This window comes from Camelus dromedarius, chromosome 22 (genome assembly GCF_036321535.1).
Source record: "Camelus dromedarius isolate mCamDro1 chromosome 22, mCamDro1.pat, whole genome shotgun sequence".
Classification (NCBI taxonomy): domain Eukaryota; kingdom Metazoa; phylum Chordata; class Mammalia; order Artiodactyla; family Camelidae; genus Camelus; species Camelus dromedarius.
Window position 1 is genome coordinate 32,137,636 of NC_087457.1, and position 19,034 is coordinate 32,156,669.

General features: G+C 41.7%; 1 protein-coding gene and 1 pseudogene across 1 annotated transcript in view; both read right to left on the minus strand.

The window, feature by feature from the left end:
• Positions 1 to 1,770: 1,770 nt before the first annotated feature.
• Positions 1,771 to 19,034, minus strand: part of AGPAT5 (1-acylglycerol-3-phosphate O-acyltransferase 5) — a 38,999-nt gene continuing 21,735 nt past the window's right edge. The window contains exons 6-8 of the mRNA XM_010974531.3: positions 9,418 to 9,579; positions 6,313 to 6,436; positions 1,771 to 4,231 (exon numbers count right to left, since the gene is read on the minus strand). Of these exons, the coding sequence (XP_010972833.1) occupies positions 4,006 to 4,231; positions 6,313 to 6,436; positions 9,418 to 9,579 (512 nt within the window). The 3' untranslated portion in view covers positions 1,771 to 4,005. The remainder of the gene's footprint in view (positions 4,232 to 6,312; positions 6,437 to 9,417; positions 9,580 to 19,034) is intronic.
• Positions 13,729 to 15,025, minus strand: LOC135318824 (large ribosomal subunit protein uL1-like; annotated as a pseudogene).

The following is a 19,034-nucleotide window of genomic DNA, read 5'->3' on the forward strand; positions in this document are numbered from 1 at the left end:
TATCATGACAAAATGAGCTTTTAAAATAATATATAGTATTCTGTAGGTATATTTGTCAACAAAACAATACATATATATCACATATATATGAAAGAACTATCACCAAACACATCTTTTATCGTTACATGTATCACCAAATAACTACCTTTTGAGATTTATATCTTCCCTTTTTTTGTTGAGCATTAGCACCAATAAACTCAAGAAGATGTCAGAATTTATTCTGAACATTCTGTAAGGAGAGAAGACTGTTAGTAAATACTCTCTCCTGCTGGACACAGGAGACTATCAACAGTAGCAGCTTCTTCTTCCTCTGTTTTTTCAGATGTCAAGATTTATAAACATGAAACTGTAGAACATGTCTTTCTTACACATTCACATGTAAGATCAGGAACCATCCCTGATCTGGATGGAATACCAACCTGTCTCGTCACCATCAGTAAACATTTACTGAGAGCTTGCCCCACATATCAAATTTCCTTCAACACGGTAGAAATGACTGAGCTTTCTATTTATAGTGGCTTTCTGAACAACAGCTTTTTTTTTTCCTGCTCAGGATAATAACTAGGAAATCTTTGACCCCATGCATGAGTACCCCAAGAATGACTCCCTAGTTGATAGAGGGAATGGGGTTACTTTATCGCCCTCAAGTTGGAGAAGGTGTCAATGAAATCCTGGGGATAATGTCAAGTCTTAACTCCTCTAAGCCTAAATACCTTAGTGATTGCATACACGGCTCCTCGAAGTGTCTGAACAGCAAGTTTTAGATTCAGTCGAATCACATGGAGATTTTACCTATGTAATATCAAATATCTGAGTTTTCAGTAACGGTTTGACCAAGTATGGATTTTCATTCTAACGCTTGGATGTTAGGCTAATGCAGTGTGTTTATAATGCCAGTTATACTAAATGGTAACATAATACTCCAAGGTAGCCAGTCTTTAATCTGAAAGTATCTGTAACTAATAAAAACTGCCCCTCCCCCCAATTCCTACTTATAAGCAAAGATTTGTAAGTTACTACTAGGTGATGTCCGGAATATGTGCTCAGATGGCCGTTCCCTCCACCTAACACTTCAACAAATATTATTAGGTTAAAATTTACCTCTACTATATAGATTTTCAATCGTACACATGAGATCATGAAATACTACTACAACACACATTTCTCTGTTTTCACAAATGTGCACCTGATATACATCTGGCAGTTACTTTGTGACTATACTTGACGGGCAAATTTCTTAGTTTTAACAGTTAATTTATTTAGATCGCTTTATTGACATAGACCTAGTCAGTGAAGGTAAGTATAAAACCCGTAACGTTACAAAAGAAACAAAGTCTGCACAATCTGGCTATAAAGGAAATTGTTATTCTAAATGAAAAAAAAATCACGTGGAAGTGAAACAAATGAAAGAAATCACTAGTATGTGTGATGTAAGGATTAGTCAGACTGGCACTTTACCCACTAACCTGGCTGATTTTAGGCATCTGACATGTTTCAGTGAGCTATCCTAATAATCACAGAATTAGTAAGCAATTCATATTCGCCATATACTTTGTAAAACATATGGATGAATTTATATAACCAAACTAATATACTGCTTCACAATTTTGAGTATTTTAATGTATTTTTTTTTAAAAACGTGCTCTATACTTCTGACAAACTACTGTAGTTTTATATGTTCAGAATGCAGGGCCAGTCATGAAGCCTATTTTATGTAACAGGAGACTGTTGGTGAATTTTGAGGGTTGCAAAACATTAATAGCACAGACATTAGAGACAGTGAAAGATTTTATTTTTTTCTTTTACTTTCATCCAAACACCCTTTTGTGAAAAACATAAAAGCATGCACGCTGATTGCATTCTTTTAAAGGAAACCCAAGTAATAACTAAGCTGTAAATCAACAATAAAAATAGCACAAACAAAAGCTTAAATGATATCTATGTGAAACGATTTATAGGTAGACACAGGGCTCTTAATTTCAGAAAATAGTAATTCAAGTCATATCAATACATGTTAAAAAGAAGCTTCTAATTTTCCAAATATTTTGATACAAAATTTTTAAACAAATATATTATAGACCTTTTATGAGACAAATATAAGGATGGTTACAAGAAACACGATGTTCCAGTGATCTTATGCAACTCACTCTGCCTTCTCCAACTCACTTACAATCAACATCGTTCCAGTGGGACTGCTGCTTAAAATTTAAACTTAGAGCATGTCCATGACACTCAAAGTAAGTTACACAACATGGATTGATCTAAAGTGAACTTTACAAGTAAGAGAAAATTGCAGTTTGGCATGAGAACATGTTTCGTAAGTTCTACCTACAGCCCCATTCATAATTAGGCCAACTGTATCCCGTGGGAATGTGTGAAAACGTGTGCACACTAACGCACACAAACCAGTCCCTGCCGCCCAGTTCTTGAAATGGCTGACTCTGGTTCTGGAAAACTCGACACAATTTCCCTTAACTATGAGTTCCATTTTGATTATCATGATTCAATTGGTGTGTTGCATCTGAGACACTGATATAATTTTGCAGCAAAAATCCATTACCAACAAGCAGAAATGTTATCTTAAAGGACTAGTAGCTATCAAGTTTGGATTGTAACATAAAAATAGAGCAGATCACACTTTTAGAAAAGTCCTCTTCCAGGGGATATATTGTTCCATGACTAAAAATTGTGTGATTGGGTTCCTGAAACACAGCTCTTCTTTTGAGGTGACACAGATTAACTGTATGGCTCCATTAATACTCATGGGAACTAAACAAATTCACTCCGTCCTGGTGGGTTAAGTCTGTATTTCACTGGCTTGAGGAAGGTGATTTCTTGACATAGACGAATGCAAAACGCCTTTGCCACAGCCGGTGAGCTGGCTCACGGGCACTTAAGTGATCCAGCTCCGCAGCAGGACACGCTGGCCACGCAGGGAGCCAGGGAGCCAGCGACCCAGCAGCGCTGCTGCCGGGGAGCGGGGGGGGAAGAGGACTTGCGTACAGCGGAAATCGACCATGGTGACAGAAAACATGATTTCTGGATTAAATGTTTTGCTAAACCCAGAGAACCAGGCGAAAGGCTCATGCTAGGAAATTGGGTCACGTGTGTGAGAGCTCCCACCATCTTGGCTCCAACAAAGGCTCACGCTGATTATTTTGATCTAAAAGTAACAGGACGCCTTATTAAGGTTTTCAAGTACTTATGGCACAAATGTCGTGAAGTCCCGGGAGCTCGGCTTCAATCTTGAAAAAGCTGAGCAATTTAAAGTTCGGCTGCAATGAATCAGGGCCGCAATATTGGCTTAAACTTAATTCTCGTATTTTATACATTATTCTTTTGTACAGGGTACAGGGTGTGCAAACGAAGCAATTTCAATAAATATTAGAAATGCTAATTACTTTGCAAATAGAACGTGAAAGCAGCTAATACCCCGGGACAATAAAAGCGCGTGCTGACCAGACCGCCCGCGAACACTTCTCGGCCCTCTCCTCACGTCCTCCTGAGACTTACCCACAGCATCTTTCATTGACTTGGAGAAATTAAGCAAAAAGCAAAATATTACACAGCTGCAGGATACTAAATAGTTTAGTGATAAGAGTTTGGACCAGTCGAGTTGTGAAAAATTGAAAACAACAAACACGGTGACATACACTGCAAATTAACGTTCCTGAAGGCAGCTATCTGAACGACAAGACAATAACAAAGTGCATAGTCCTAACAGTCGTCTGGAGTTGACATTAGTTCATAGGAAATGCCAAGTGTCACACAAACTCTGCTTATCTTTTCCCTTCCGGCAGCTTCCGCACTAACGTTGTGAAGCCGTGTATGTTTGCCCAAGACCAAATGCATATTGGCTTTAGTCAGAAATTCTATTTTATCCAATGTTCAGTCAACAAGGCTTTATTTACACTTCTCATTAAATTCAGGAACAACCGCAGGTTATGTGCAGCCGCCAATAATAAATAGTGCGGCACATCCCGCTGCCCGGAGGCAGCTGCTTGTTTACGCTTTAATACTAACCCACAAGCAGCCAATCAAGCTTCCATAAATCCACGTCTTTACGTACAGGTTCCTTCCGGTCTCGGTCATGAGCAACCCAGCAGTCAAACCACTTAAGATCAAGAGTGATGGTAAAGTCTTCTTGAGACTTAGTTTAGAAGTAACACTTTCTCCAGGAAATTTGTTTCTTCTTTCTGGATCCAGTGAATCATAGAATTCTATAAGCAATCTATGGCCAGAATGGAAAAAAAAAAAGTTTTAACTTGCAGGGTTAGTCATTTCAGTACTTTAATTTGACAAGTATCTATTGGGTGCCTATTACGTGCTGGAGAAGTTATAGGTCCTTATAAGGATACACCCAGGGACTTGGTTTAATTGGAGCTTCTAGACCTCAAAAATATCTTTAAAATGCTCTCAGATTAGTGTATATGAATTATATTATATGTAATATTTAAAAACAGATGGCTTTAAGTAATTTTATAGGGATGTTTTTGTTTTTAAAATTTTAGATCTTTAAAATTGTACAACGACCTGACTGACATGGGCTTTTTCTCCGCCTCTGCACCCTCACAGCTCCCGTCCCATCAGAAGTCAAAGATCCGCAGTTCCTACACAGAGAGCTGCCTACCAAAAGCCCTTATTATTATTAGATTATATGTATTATTATTATAAGAGCAGGTAAAAGGACAAAATAGCACCGTTTATGCATTTTCCCACCTTATTTAACAAATGTAAAATTATAATAGCAGAATATACTCAATATAAAAATCTCAAAGTACAAAAAGGGAAAGTCCTTCTGTTGCCTTGTAACTCACATTCCCTACAGAAAAATCACTGTTTTCAAATGTCCAGGCTCATTCTAAACATATGCAAACACCTATAACACAAAATACTAATCATATTGTTCAGGTGTTTTTTTCTGAGAACAGATTTTCATGTCAAAGCATGTAAGTCCTACTTTTAAAATTCCTTCCATAACCATGTGGGTGGCACTGAATGGCTGGGTTAATGAACTGTCATGTACAACGGAGAGTCAGGGAAACACAGAAATCTGTTCACGCACTTCATACAGTTTCCTTTTCAACACAGTCCATTTTCAGCAGTTCTCACTTGTAAAGTTAATCCAGGAGGGTTCGTCAGGAAATATTGTACTGTCATACAACAAGGGGCGGAGAAACAATGGCACTCTCCCAAGAAGAAGCACATTAGGAGAATAAAACACAGGTAACATTTCTGAGCATGAACGAAACTTGGCAAGTATTTTTTAAGTCTTTAAAAAGCCATACTTTTCAATGTGGTCTTAGTAAATTTAAATGGTGCATCTTATAATTAACAGATCCATTTTTTTTTCCAAAAAGAGGATAAAAAGTAGATATTTAAAACAGAGCTTTCAAAAACCAGGATACGCATTAGCAAGGATAAAATTTCCACTGATAGCAAAACAGACAGTAGATAAATAATACACCCAAGAAAATCCAAGAAAATGCAAGGTCTAAAAATCATATCGAAACCTCAGAACCCCGTTTTTATCTTCCTAAAAAGAAAAGAAAGCTCTAAAACTTCTGCCTTTAGAAGTTTGTATAAATCAAACGTAACACGCTCTCCTGAGGTCACCTGCAGCTCCCACCACTCTTCAGCAAGAGACAGAGCACAGTCACTCCCTCCTGTGACCCTGAGGCCACGCCTCACCCCACAGGCATCCAGACACACCTGGAAGTGACTCACAGGTAAGCCCCGGCAAGCTCCAACACCACAGCTTGCTCCGAAGTCAAGTTATTAGTGGGAGAAACAAAAGGTCAACCCAACTGTTTTCGGCCCCAAAACGCTAACAGCAAAAAGATGTTTTGGTTCTGAAAATGTCATGTGCTCCTTCCTCTTCTAACAAACACACCGGCATCAGCCCCGCATGCGCATCAGACACCGTCCTGGGGAACCCACAGCCCACTGTCCACGCACTGCGGGCCCAGCGGCCTGTCCTCAGGAGGCACACCTCCCCACTGACCTGGGAGCGCAGGCCTCGGGCAGCTCAATGGTGCAAAGCTTTCTGTGTGTCTCTCTTCTTTAAAAAACTTGACATCTTACACCAACTACTGAATGTGGTAAATAAAAATGAGCAGCTTCCCCTAACAAGGTCCTTCATGGTGACTCATAACAGCAATGTTTAAAACGTGAACAGATGAAACATAGAATGCGATTTGACCTGAGTCTCCAAAAAGCATTCTTAAGATAACAGAACTGTTTACATTCGTTTCAAATTGTTTAGTGATTTAGCGGCACTGAAGTTTCTGAAGAGCTGGAGCTGTTACTCACTTGTCTTTTACTTCAAAGCGCTCATGAAGCCATCTCTTCATATATACTTGCTCTTGTGGGACGTCTTTTTTGTCTATCCGATCAATGTGAATATGAATTTTTGGAGAATCTTTGCAGAGAAATTCTATAAAAGAAAAAGATCTCATTTTAATTATTCTAGAACTCACAGTTACATAAAATAACAAGGAAAATGAAGTTTAAACAGTTTTAAAATGATGAAAAGGTACAGAAGAGAAAGGTATAGTTTTTCTTTTCAGCAAAATAAATTCAAAGAAAATGAAGACGATAAACTGGTGGTTTTGGGTTTCAAGCTGCAGTAGAAAAGCATATTATAATTTCCAAGTCTTCCACAATTATCAAAGTCATTAGTTAAATCAAACAGTATCCAATGTTACTTTTCATACAACAACCTAGAATTCTACAGGCAGCCAAGGACCAGGCAGCTGGACTTGACAGTATGTACCCATCCTCTGCAGGGCCCCCCAGATGCCAACCACAGCAGACCTACCAGTCACCTTCATGGGACCCCCAGCCCCCTATTCCCAGGCCGAGTGCTTGTCACACGTCGTCACTGCTGCTCCCCGTGCCTGGGCCAGAACACGGCCGCCTGCACGACTGTCTACATGGCAGGAGCCCACTCTGGAGGCCCCCCCCCCCCCATGACCTGCTAGTGGTCTCCACTCCCTGCTGCTCCTTGCTTTCCTGGTCCTTGCTGTATTTTAACATATTCTACTTGGTTTGGGAACCAAATTTTTTTGGAATAGCTGTGAGCCCCTAAATCATGACAATTTCTAAAACATGCTAATTTGAAAAAAAAAAAAAAGCAGTCCTTTGTCAGCCCGGGTTGCACAAGGGATGAAGTCAGGATTTATTTCAAGATAACAAAGACCTTTGAGTCTGGAAATTCTCTTTTTGGTAGGTGGCTTTCTGTGGAGACAGGAGAATAATAATGTACTTAAATTCCTGGAGAACAAGGAAATATTGCTAACAGATTTAAGAGAAGACTATGTTCCCTGGGTGGGTGGGAAGCAGGAGGTGGAGACCTTTGATCTCAAGTTGAAATGTGGTCCAAGACGTGTTCCAAGAAATGGTGGCTCATACGTTGTCCATAAGGCACTGCTAATCTGAGAGGAGACGGAGCTCCCACACGCCACGTGCCAACCTTGCCCACAGTGTGTGCCATGGGAGGGTGAGAGCAGGAAAGCCACGTGAGCTAGAAAGCAGGTGGCGGTGGGGGCCTTCCCTGGAGACAAAGCCCAGACCTGACGGGGGCAACGAGGGGGAAGGGGCCTCACGTGGAAAGGTGGCCTGGCTCACAACCCCCCACTCCAGTACAGGCCGTGCATGGAGGCGCGGGAGGATTCCAGTAACAAGGAGCAAACCAGTTCCCCCTGGGCAGCATTGGGCAGGAGCAGACGGTGTGAAGGAGGCACTCAGGGCAGAGAGCCGGTCCCTGGATGGCAGGCCAGACCCACAAGGGGACACTGCCTGCAGGGTCCCCAGATGGCAGGCCAGACCTGCACGGGGACACTGCCTGCGGAGTCCCTGGATGGCAGGCCAGACCCACATGGGGACACTGCCCATGGAGTCCCTGGATGGCAGGCCAGACCTGCATGGGGACATGATAAAACCAGCACTTTAAAGAAGTTATTGTGGGAATTATAACTGGTTGTCATAAATAATAAAAACATGTTTAATCTTATTTTTAAATGTCTGATAAACGTTTGGCAATGTTGTAGAATAACTAAATATAAGTCTGTCTCCAAATGTGAACTAGGGCAATGACTCCTTCACTGGCTGAAAAAGAAAATAAATGTATCATATGCCGCCTTTTTTATAAGAGGGAGGGGCAGTGGAGTCAATTAAATTTGCACCCATCACACCCCAGAGGTGAAGAACAGTGGCTGCCGGGGGAGGAGCGGTGGCAAGGCCAGGCGAGTGGGGGCAGGGCGGAAAGCCAGCTGTTCCACTGTGCACGTTACATAGTTTTGATTTTTAAACTGTTCGATGCATAATATACACCAAAAAAATCACATTTAAAATGAAAAAAAAAAAGCTTCAGCTTCATACTTCACAGTCATTCTTACTTCCGATGTGGCTACCGCAGGCCTTACTTCCTCCCACCACGATCCGTTTTTGCACCACTTACCCCTCAGTGCCCACCCCGTGTCCTCTCTCCCAGACCTCCCAGCTACTCTCTCTGTGTCTGGAGCATATTTGAACATCGGCCTTCGGAGCTCCCACTGACAGAAGCCGTCTGACAGGCACATTAGCTCCAGGTGAGATGCCAGGCCCACCGCTGCGGACACTTTGAGGCGGGGCCGGCAACTCCCCACTTCCTCGCTGCCCCCTCCCGTGTTCAGATTTCCCTAACGATCATGAGTGTCTTTGGTGATGCTTAACAAAAACATTCTGCTCATGTAAAATCCTGTTTTCTTCTTGCTGTATCTGACATACACGTAAACAACAGCTCAAAGGTTCTTAATAGTTAGCACAGGTTTGAAGAAAGAAAAAATCACACTTAACAGTTTTCCTTCTTGTGCGTGACACTAGATTTCATAAATATTATGTGAGAAGTACATAGGAAGATGCACGCTGACCATCAGCGCCCACCTCAGTACTGCGAGGTGCGTGCCGTTCCGCCTCACTCCTTCCTTTGATGTCTGAACCTTTCCATTTTCACGTGTGACCCCCGGGTAGAGAGAGGCTGAGTCAATGACAATGGGCAAGTCTAAAGGACTAACGTGACAGCCAAGAAGTACCAAACTTAGCAGGACTAGTGAAATGCAACTGTTACAGATTCATAAAAAAGACAACAAGTATACATACTTGGAAGATATTGCCAAGTAAATGTAATACAGTAGAGTGCACTTACCAATTTTTAAAAAACAAACTATCCATTTGTAAATAGAGATGACCTACTTGATAGAGTTTTTTGTTTTCTGTTTTTCTTTTTGGTGGGGGGAGGTAGTTAGGGTTATTTATACATTTATTTTTAAAGTGGCAGTACTGGGGATTGAACCCAGGCCTCGTGCATGCTAAGCACGTGCTCTCCACTGAGCTACACTCTCCCCACTGATATGACCGACTTTGAAACAGACTCACCAGCCATGGATGGTGCTTCTTTCCGCTGCCCTTTGTCGTCCACAGTCCCTTCAAACGCCACCGTGACATCATAAATTGCATCTAAATAGTCCTTCATAGACTCAAAAGCTACGTGAGTTGCCTTAATTCTTGGTGTCAGCACATGTTTTAATACTGGAAGGCCTAGAAAAGAAGTTGATTCAGTGTGGCCATAAATTAGTTACAAAACACCTTGACAACAGAATATAACATCTAAATGGTTTTTCAGTTTCCACTGAGAGACAGACCAGAATATACTGATGCCATAATCTCTATAGGACTTCCAGTTTAGGGAGCACTTTCACGTGCCTTTCTCAATTTAAATCAACATTTATTTAATACACATGTATTAAACAGCTACACATACAAGACACTGTAGGGAAGGGCTGGAAAAGCCACACTCAAGAAGCTTACAGCATCTCAGATACCCTCAGAAACTCCAACAAGAGCAAACACATGATCCTCATCTCTGGCAACAGAACAAAGGTGGTAGCATCTTGCCTATGGCCACTTCAAGATTCAAGAGTTCAATTCATAACTTCTGACTTCAAGTCCATGATTCCTTCAGTTCTATTTCTACTCAAATAGAAACGGGGTGGGATTACCCAAACGACTCCCACTGTGCATAATATCTGAACTCAGGGCTGATGTGATCTATATACCACAAAACACTGGCCTGATGCCTTTAGGGTAAACTGGAGATTTAGTTTCTTAGTACAATTTTTTAAACCTTTGAAATCGAATTCATATACCATAAAATCCTCCACTGTAAAGTACAAGATCCTGTGTTTTTTTTTTTTTGTATATTCAAAAAGCTGTACCACCAACACTACTATCAAATTCCAGACCATTTTCATCACTCCAAAGACACTCATCACCCTTTGTGGACACTGCACACTTTCCTTCTCTGCACATACCACCCCCCAACCCTCCCAGCCCCCCAGTTCCCCACTACCACAATTCTACTTCCCGTCTCTTTGGATTTCCTGATTATGGACATTTCACATAAATGAAATCACAGAATTGTGGACTACTCTGTCTAGTTTCTATCATGCAGCATAATGTTTTCAAGGTTCTTCCATACTGTAGCATACATCATTACCTCATTACTTTTTATGGCTGAATAATATTCCACTGTATGGATATACCACATTCTGTTTATCCATTTAAGAGTGGACAGACATTTGGGCTTTTCATCCTTTGGCTATTATGAATAATGCTGCTATGAACATTCATACATACTGCATATGAAAGCTGCACATTAACAAGTTTTGGTATGAACATAGAATTTCAATTCTCTTGGGTATATTTTATATATATAACACACACACATAATATACATACACACACACATGCACTTTTAAAAGCTTCTTTGAGAAACTACTGCAATTTATATAGAATAATTAATCACGTATTCATTAGTATTCCTGCTAGTGCTAAGAATTTGTTCTTCTCTCCTTCCTATTTCCAGCTGCCTCCCTTTTCCTGGATTAGAATATTTGCTCACAGTTTAACAGAAAAGTGTAGCTCTCTGAAGAAGTGACATGAAAATAGATGAGAAAAAAAAACTCGACTTGGATTTTCTACTGCCTGTCTCCAGGGAAAATCAGCTGCATGAGGAAGAACAGCAACCGCATGTTGGGATCTTCCTGCAGAAGAATTTTTAAAATGCAGAGTGGTGTGGGAAAGCAACAGATTCCCACAACAGCGTATCTGACTGAAGTCCCCAGGGCAGAAGCAGTTTAATTTATTCACAAACTTATAACAAAAATCTGAATAGTATACCATGCCGGGAAACATTTATTTGTCAATTAAATTAGTTGATACTGCCTTCTCTGCTATTGGAACTTGCTCAGTTTTACTAAGTCCATAGTTCCACAGAATCACTCTGGTATTCAGTAAAAACAATTAATTCTTAAAATCTAAGTAAGTTAGTAAGAAAATAAGAAGACAGAAAAGTAATACTTCCTCCAAAATGAGTCATAATGAAGGCATGGAAAACCTGGCTTGGTGGTGGACGAGTAAGAAAAACCCATCAGAAGGACGTAAGCAGAGCGGAGACAAGGAACGCACGAGGGGCGGCTCCCATCAACACGTTTTCTAGATCCAGTCCGTGTCCAGCACATTCCAGCTTTCACCTACCAGTTCTTGAAAAGGAAGCGCCAACGGGAAGGAAAAACATAAGGAGGCTGGGGTGACGCAGATGCCCAGAGAAGAAAACGTCTCAAGAAGGAAGTGGTCAAACATGCTCACTGGAAATCACTGAAACGTCCAGACGGGACCAAACTCGGGCCAAATGGAGGCCACGCACTCCCTGGACCAGTGTTTTCAGTGGGTGGTAGGACGGAGGGGCAGAGAGAGGGTCAGCGGAGGTGTGGACACAACAGCGACCTGTTCTCTGTGTGTACTTACTAACACACGGGCTATTGATCTTCCAGGACTTAGCATAATATAAGATTCCCTCACCACTCCAATGAGTAGAATCTGGCTTTTCTTCTTTTGGGGGGGGGTGTGGGGAAGTAATTAGGCTTTTATTAATGAATTAAATTTTAAATGGAGCTGCTGAGGATTGAACCCAAGACTGTGTGCATTCTAGGCACACACTCTACCACTGAGCTATACCCTCCCCACGGAATCTGGCTTTTCTTTGATGATCAGAAGTCACTTCACAATCCTACAAGCCCGTGGACTCCCCTAGTCCACAAAGGGAACAATTTACAGTCTCTGACCAAGCGGTCTTCAAACAGGGAAGAGGGCACTCACTAACCCAAAACCTTGGGTCATTAATATAAAACCAATTGCATAATAACACTACAGAGACCAACTGGAATGCCAACGCAGACATTCATAATGGACTGCTGGAGCTCGAGCCTGCCTTACTGACCTGACCGCCTCCAGGAGCCACAGAAAACCCCCAAGCTCTAAGCAGAGAACAGGCAGCTAGTCTAGTTCATTCTTCCTGGCCATTGTCCAGTCTCTACTTGGTTTCCATCTCCAGTCTCCTCGACTTCCACTCGGTACTGATGACACTTTACCTTCTGACTAAGCTTCTGCCCGAGGGCCACGGTGGCGGTGCTTGGTCTAACTGAAACTTTGCTGTCAGTATTATATTTAGGAAACATGAACAAATGATAAACTCATTGAATAGAAAATCTCTATTGATCCACGTAGGAAATTTTACATCACGTTCATCATCTCACTTGACTCCTGCAAACTAAGTAACTGTGGCTCAGAGAAAGAAAATGATTTGCTCCAAGTCACACAGATCACAAGACTTTACAATGTCTTGTTCAGCACCCTTTCTATTCAGTAATTATTAACAAGACACTGCTTTAGAACTATAAACATGCAGGTTAGAGGTTAATGAGGCAATGAAATAAACAGCTATGGTACATGGTAGAATATTCTAAAGGAGACTAAAAATATCCTCAGAATACAAAAATACTTCTCACACTTAAAGATTCTTTTTTTCAGTCACTCATCTGATTGGTAAAAGCTTCAAGAAAGAGAGAGCATTGGAGAGAGACCAACGTGGATGCTCGGAGAAGAAAGTGGGGACAAACCTGACAGGTGAACAAAGGGCCAAAGCAAGAGAGGTCAGAGGTAAGCCAAAAACCCAGGCTCAGAGGAAGGAAGAGCAAGGAAGAGGTTCGAGGCAGAACTGGCTACATAATTTGCAGCACCCAGTGCAATTTCGAGCCCGTAAAAGCAGAGCATTAACCCAACACTGGATCCTGTGCAAGAAAATGGATTTCCCCCGGGAGCGTACAGATAGAACTACGGTTAGGACCCCATCTTGACTTTTGCCTGTGAGACCCGTTTCAAACTTCTGGCCTCCTGAGCTGTAAGGGGACACCTCTGTATCATTTTAAGACACCACGTCTATGGTACTTTGTTGCAGCACCACAGAGAACAAGTATGCATCTTAGCTCCCAGCAGACAGGTAAGTGTGACTTTTCCACCAAATCTGGACCAACGCTCGGCAGTAATTTTCTTTTTTAATGTTTGCGAGGTGGACCTGTTTCAGAGTGCTCATTTAATTTGTATTTCTTTGATTATAAGGGAGAAAGACTATTTGTTTATGTGTGTGGATCATTCAAATCTCTAAAATTTCCAATTCATGACCTTTTTTTCATTTTTCTCATTTATGTCTTTTTCTTACTAATTAGCAAGAGTTCTTTCTATACTAAGTTTATTAATATTACATATATTAACTTGACATTTTTCACTTAAATTTGTTTATGTGATGCTTCAGATACAATAATAACTTTTATTCAATTAAGTCTCCAAAGAAAAGAAAACATTCTGCATTTAGGGTTTTTTTTTAATGTTGGCAGTATCGTTTATTAAGCTGTGCCTTAGGACAGGCGCTGGGCTTGCCCACAGTGCTCTTAACATACAAAGCTTGGATGTTCTGCCAAATTTTCTTGAGCGATGACACCAGGAAGTTGACAGCTAAGTGGACGTTGTACACAAGCACATCATCTGTCATCGGCACGTGGCAAACAGACACAGCACCTTCTTCATCTGGAACGTGATCGTGGCCTTCACTTCATCAACTCTGGCCACGTGTTCTCATTGTGGGTCAGCAAGGAAGGGAACTTGCCAGCCTTATTCAGACCTGGGCCCAGGATTCTTGGGATCTGCCTGATCAGAGACTCTGAAGCCAAAAAGGCATCATACTTCTTGGCCGCCTTCTTAACCAGGTTCTTACGCCTGTTGAGTCTCTTCAGAGCCTTGACATCCACACTGGGGAGAGCCACAGCCTTGGCCTCATCACAATGCTGCTGGTCCCCGAGGACGTTCTGCATACGGAAAACCTGGGGCAGGGAGTGGGCGGCAGCCTGATGGTGTCCGAGAAGTGTCTGTCCTCCTGAGGGTCACAGTTCTCCAGGCTGACCTGTTCCATTGCCTCCCGAAACTTCCACTGGTTCCTGGGCAGGGCTTCTCACACCACCTCGCACAGGGTGTCGCGGGAGACCCACTGCCTATCGGGCCTCACACCGCGATAACCAGAAAAGAGACTGTTCTTAGGCAGTGCTAGTCAAAGGAGGAAGGCCAAATCCCATAAATCCTAGAGCCTTAAAACTACAAAGACCTTGCTCGGTAATGTATCTGGCTGAGTAACGTGGACACTCTAGGTCTTTGGTTGGCCACCACAGAGGGGTGCCCCCTACTACTACAGCTCTAAACTTCAGGTGTACGTCCCGCTGGTCGCTGGGGTGGAAACCACTGCGGAGCTCACTTTAACAGGGCCGGGAGGAAGAGTTAGACACGTGAGAGTCCAAATCCCCTAGCAACGCCTGGCAAGCAAAACAACAAACGTGCTTACAAGGAAAGTCAGCTCAGATGAAACACTTCCCATAACTGAGACAGGTCTAAATTAGGAAAGCAGCGCCTAAGTGTCCACAGGACCCAGGCGGGCAGCCTCCTCCTGGCGCCTGCGTCTGTTGTCTGTAATGGGTAAGTAACTGCTATTATGTTTTTCTTTTTCTTCATGAAACTGAAGTACAAAATGAAGGTTTACCAATAAATATTACACCCACATGTTCTGGGCAAAACACTGACCCAACTAACCTGTTAAGCACATGACTCGTCTTACTCAGACCAGTGGTTCTAAACCTTCAGGAAGCATCAGGGGCATCTGGAAGGCGGAGCCTCAGCCCGAGGACGTCCGCGGTCTTAGGTCTGGGATGGATCCCGAGAACCTGGGTTTCAAGCAAGTTTCCAAACGAACAGCACTGATGCTGTTGGTTCAGGACCAGTTAGAGAACCGCTGACTTGGAGTTTAGACCACAGCTTGAGCAGATCAAGAATTCACAAAAGGGCAGCTGCAAGGAGTGTGAAAAGGTAGGAGGACTAAATAGTAATATTTATTCTGGTAAAATTTTTGAGTAAATGGTATGGAAATGACCTCAAAGACGTAAAACAAAGCTCACAAAACCACTGACCATTTGCTATGTCCAAAGCCCTACAGAGTGCTGTGGCTGGTAACCTGACCTTCCAGCCCAGGACTTCCAGACCTACAAATCCTGCCCCTTGCTGCCGCCCTCCCCAGGCTGGGAAGCGACCTGGGTGCCCGCTGGAGCCATGCTATACAAACAGAAGAGGCCAAAGCTGCAATTTAGACACTGAGGAGGACTTGATATGCAGAGTGAAGAACAGGTTTCTTGAGTATGACTATAAACATAATTCAAAAGCTTCCTCATTCCCTTTATTCATTCCTGTTCTTTTTCAAAAATGACAAACATATAAGAATAAATGAGAACGTAAGGTTTGAGTGTAGTTTTCCAACATAATTCTTCTGCTTTTATATCCTGAACCACCTGTGGTCTTTGACTCAACAGTAATCGAGACCTGTGAGATTTCCTTTTGTGGCCTTACTTGGAACAAGCAGCCTTCTACAGCACTCTATAAATCACTGCCAAGATTAGCAGACACCTCACCACACACAACAGCAATAATTGGTCAACAACTGGCCAAAAACGAACTGCCTCGGGGAAGAAGTCACTTTGTGATAGGTTTGTTGGATTTAAATTAAAATCATCTAACCAGTCACGTAAACACTTTAGAAACACAACTAAAGAAATTTTTTTTTACCTATCATACCAAATCCTTCGTATTTATGCAATACTATTCTTTTTTTTTTTTTTGCAGGGGGGAGGTAATTAGGTTTACTTATCTATTTGATTTTTCAGCGGAGGTGCTAGGGATTTGAAGCCAGGGCCTCAGGCATGCTAGGCATGTGCTCTACCACTTGAGCTACACCCTCCCAGCTTGCAACACTATTCGTATATAGTACTACTATATTTACATATTTATATCATTCTGTACTTATATACCACTACTATACAATATAATTCTCTTACATTTATATATTATGTTGAAGCTCTTCTTATTAAATGTTTCACCGTTTCCTTAAATGAAAAGTTCCACGTCAGCATTTCTGAAAAGACAATTCTCTTTTCCCTGCATGTACTATTACAGAATTGAGCAGCCTTCAATATATATACCTTGCTTAGTAGTTTTTTGAAGATTCTACCTATAGTTCAGACCTCTTAAAATCTTAATTTTTGTCCTAGAGAGGTTGTGTTAAAATTGACTAGCATTTAGCTTCAAGTAATTAGGGAATTTAGAGATCATTAATATGATCACTTATGATTAACACGTTCACTCTGAAGGGAACAACAGTAAGAGTTCATGACACGATAACACAGGTACACCTTCAATAACAACTCTTATATGGAATCAACACATTTTGTGCCTAGTATGTTTTCGAAGCAAGATACTTCTAGGAAACAGTGATAATCAAGGCCTTGAAACACTTAGGGTTAAAACAGACAGAGACACCTATACCTTCCACCCATAGCTCTTAGACCAGCCAATACCACCGTCAACAGAAAACTGAAGAAGGGTTTACAGCATAATGACTTAAACATGCAAACAAGTATCAAATTTTTAAAATCTCAATTAAAAAGGTTGGTTTGGGTTTGTTTTTCTATTTGCTTTTTAAGTCAGATTCAAATGAAGGTGTACCTTAGGAGTAAAATGAATGTTTTTTGAAGCAAAACATATCACAGATGAACAAGTGCTATTAAGTTTCAATTTTCCTGAAGAAAAATTAGCTTAACAGATGGAGAAACAAGTTTGTTTGTTTTTATTTTCAAGTAATCTCATTTAGTTGTGACCTAAGAGGAAAGAAAACAGGAAACACTTTTTCTAGCTATACCGCTCACAAATCAATTTCCTTTGTGCGTGGTGGGAAAGAATTACCTTTACAGTCACAAGAAAACACACTCGTAATGGACAGCAAGTCTTCCCAGTTATATAATTTAAAGAAAGAACAGTTGGCAATTAAAAATTATTTGTCCATAAAACAAACTTTTTCATTTTTTTCCCTTTTGATAACTTTGAGAAAGACCTACAAGTCACAGGGAAATGACAGACCAATAATGGTCAATTATTGGTGATGAGGGTGTTATTAGGTTTAAAAGCTAGAATATATCTCATTATTATGCCATTTTAAGAATTACTTAAAAATACTTGTTTTAGCATTACAAAATTAATGCAGATTTTTAAAAATAAAATTTAGTAGCTATATGTAAGCTACTAAATTTATATAAGGTAAAATATTCATATATGGTAAATACTCATCTTAAATTATTTTTTAAATGATGAATTATAAAATATTAGCATTAAATGTAATTACACATAGAAAAATAATTTAAGGCCCTGTTATGGACTGAAGTGCGGTCCAGTCCCACCACCCCACACACACCCAACCCCATCCCCACTAATTTTGAAGCCCTAATCCCAAGAGGCCTTAAGGGAGGTACTTCAGGCTAAATGGGGTCGTAAGGGTGAGGCTCTAATCCAACAGGACTGATGTCCTCACAACAAGAGGAAGAGATGCCTGCGACCTCTCTGCGAGCACACAGAAGCAAGCTGCGTCAGTGAGCAGGCGGCTGTCTGCAAGCCAGAAAGGGAGGCCTCAGGAGAAGCCAGCCACGCCGACACCTTAATCTTGGACTTTCAGCCTCTAGATCTGTGAGGAAATAAACGCCCGCTGTTTAAGCCACGCATTCTGTGGCGCCTTGGGACGGCAGCCTGAGGTGACGAACACAGGCCCCAAAACCTGCATGGGACTGTAACGGCGAAGGACAAGCGTGACTCCGTGTCGGACGTGCTCCTTGTCTCTGGCCTTCCTGCTGCCGCCTGTGCTCAGCCATGCGGGCTCTGCGCCTCTTGTAGGAGAACGTGGCCTACAGCCTGAGATGCACACGGCAGCCCGTTCCCAAGGCGCTGGCCTTTCAGGGACAGCACACGTACACAAATACAGAGAGGAGAAGTTCAGAGCAGATAATACCTTTTGTCTCGTTGGAGGTTTATAGGAACTTTGTGCCCAGACCTACGTGGACAGCTGCAAGAACAAAGGATTCTTCCTGGCAAGAAGTTTACAATAACCAGCCATACCCCTTCTCTCCTTTTAGTATAAGGAAGCCTGATCTCTAAATCGGGTAGGATGGTTCTGTGGGACACCAGCCCACCATCTGACTGATCTGCTGGCTTTCCAAATAAAGTTGCTATTCCTTGCCCCAACAACTCCTCTCTCAATTTACTGTCCTGTAGTGCCGTGAGCGGCACAGGCTTGGACTTGGTAACAAAGTTACAAATCTGAATAAATAATAACATAGTAAATAAATCTTTTTGCAAACAGACATCTGTTTTACCCATTTGAAAAAGGTACGTCAATATTTAAATAGGAATACACACACACACACGTAAATTTTACAAGAGAAATCAGAAGTCTTTCAAAGCGAAAACACAATAATTCTATTATTCTTCACACAAACAATAATCTGAGATTATGCTCATTCCATCATGCAAATATATTATACCTCAACAAGTAACCAGTGATTTGACCAGTGACAAGATACAATAAAAGATTCAGGGCCAATTCTGTCTTGCTGAGTATATTTAAAATTAATGAATTGGTCCACCACTCCGAAAAGGGCTGTAAAGGTAAAGTTGTTGAAAAGCAGCGCCCTCCCGTCTTCGGAGAGCCGGCCACCCCTGGGAAGCAGGACGTGCGTCTGGAC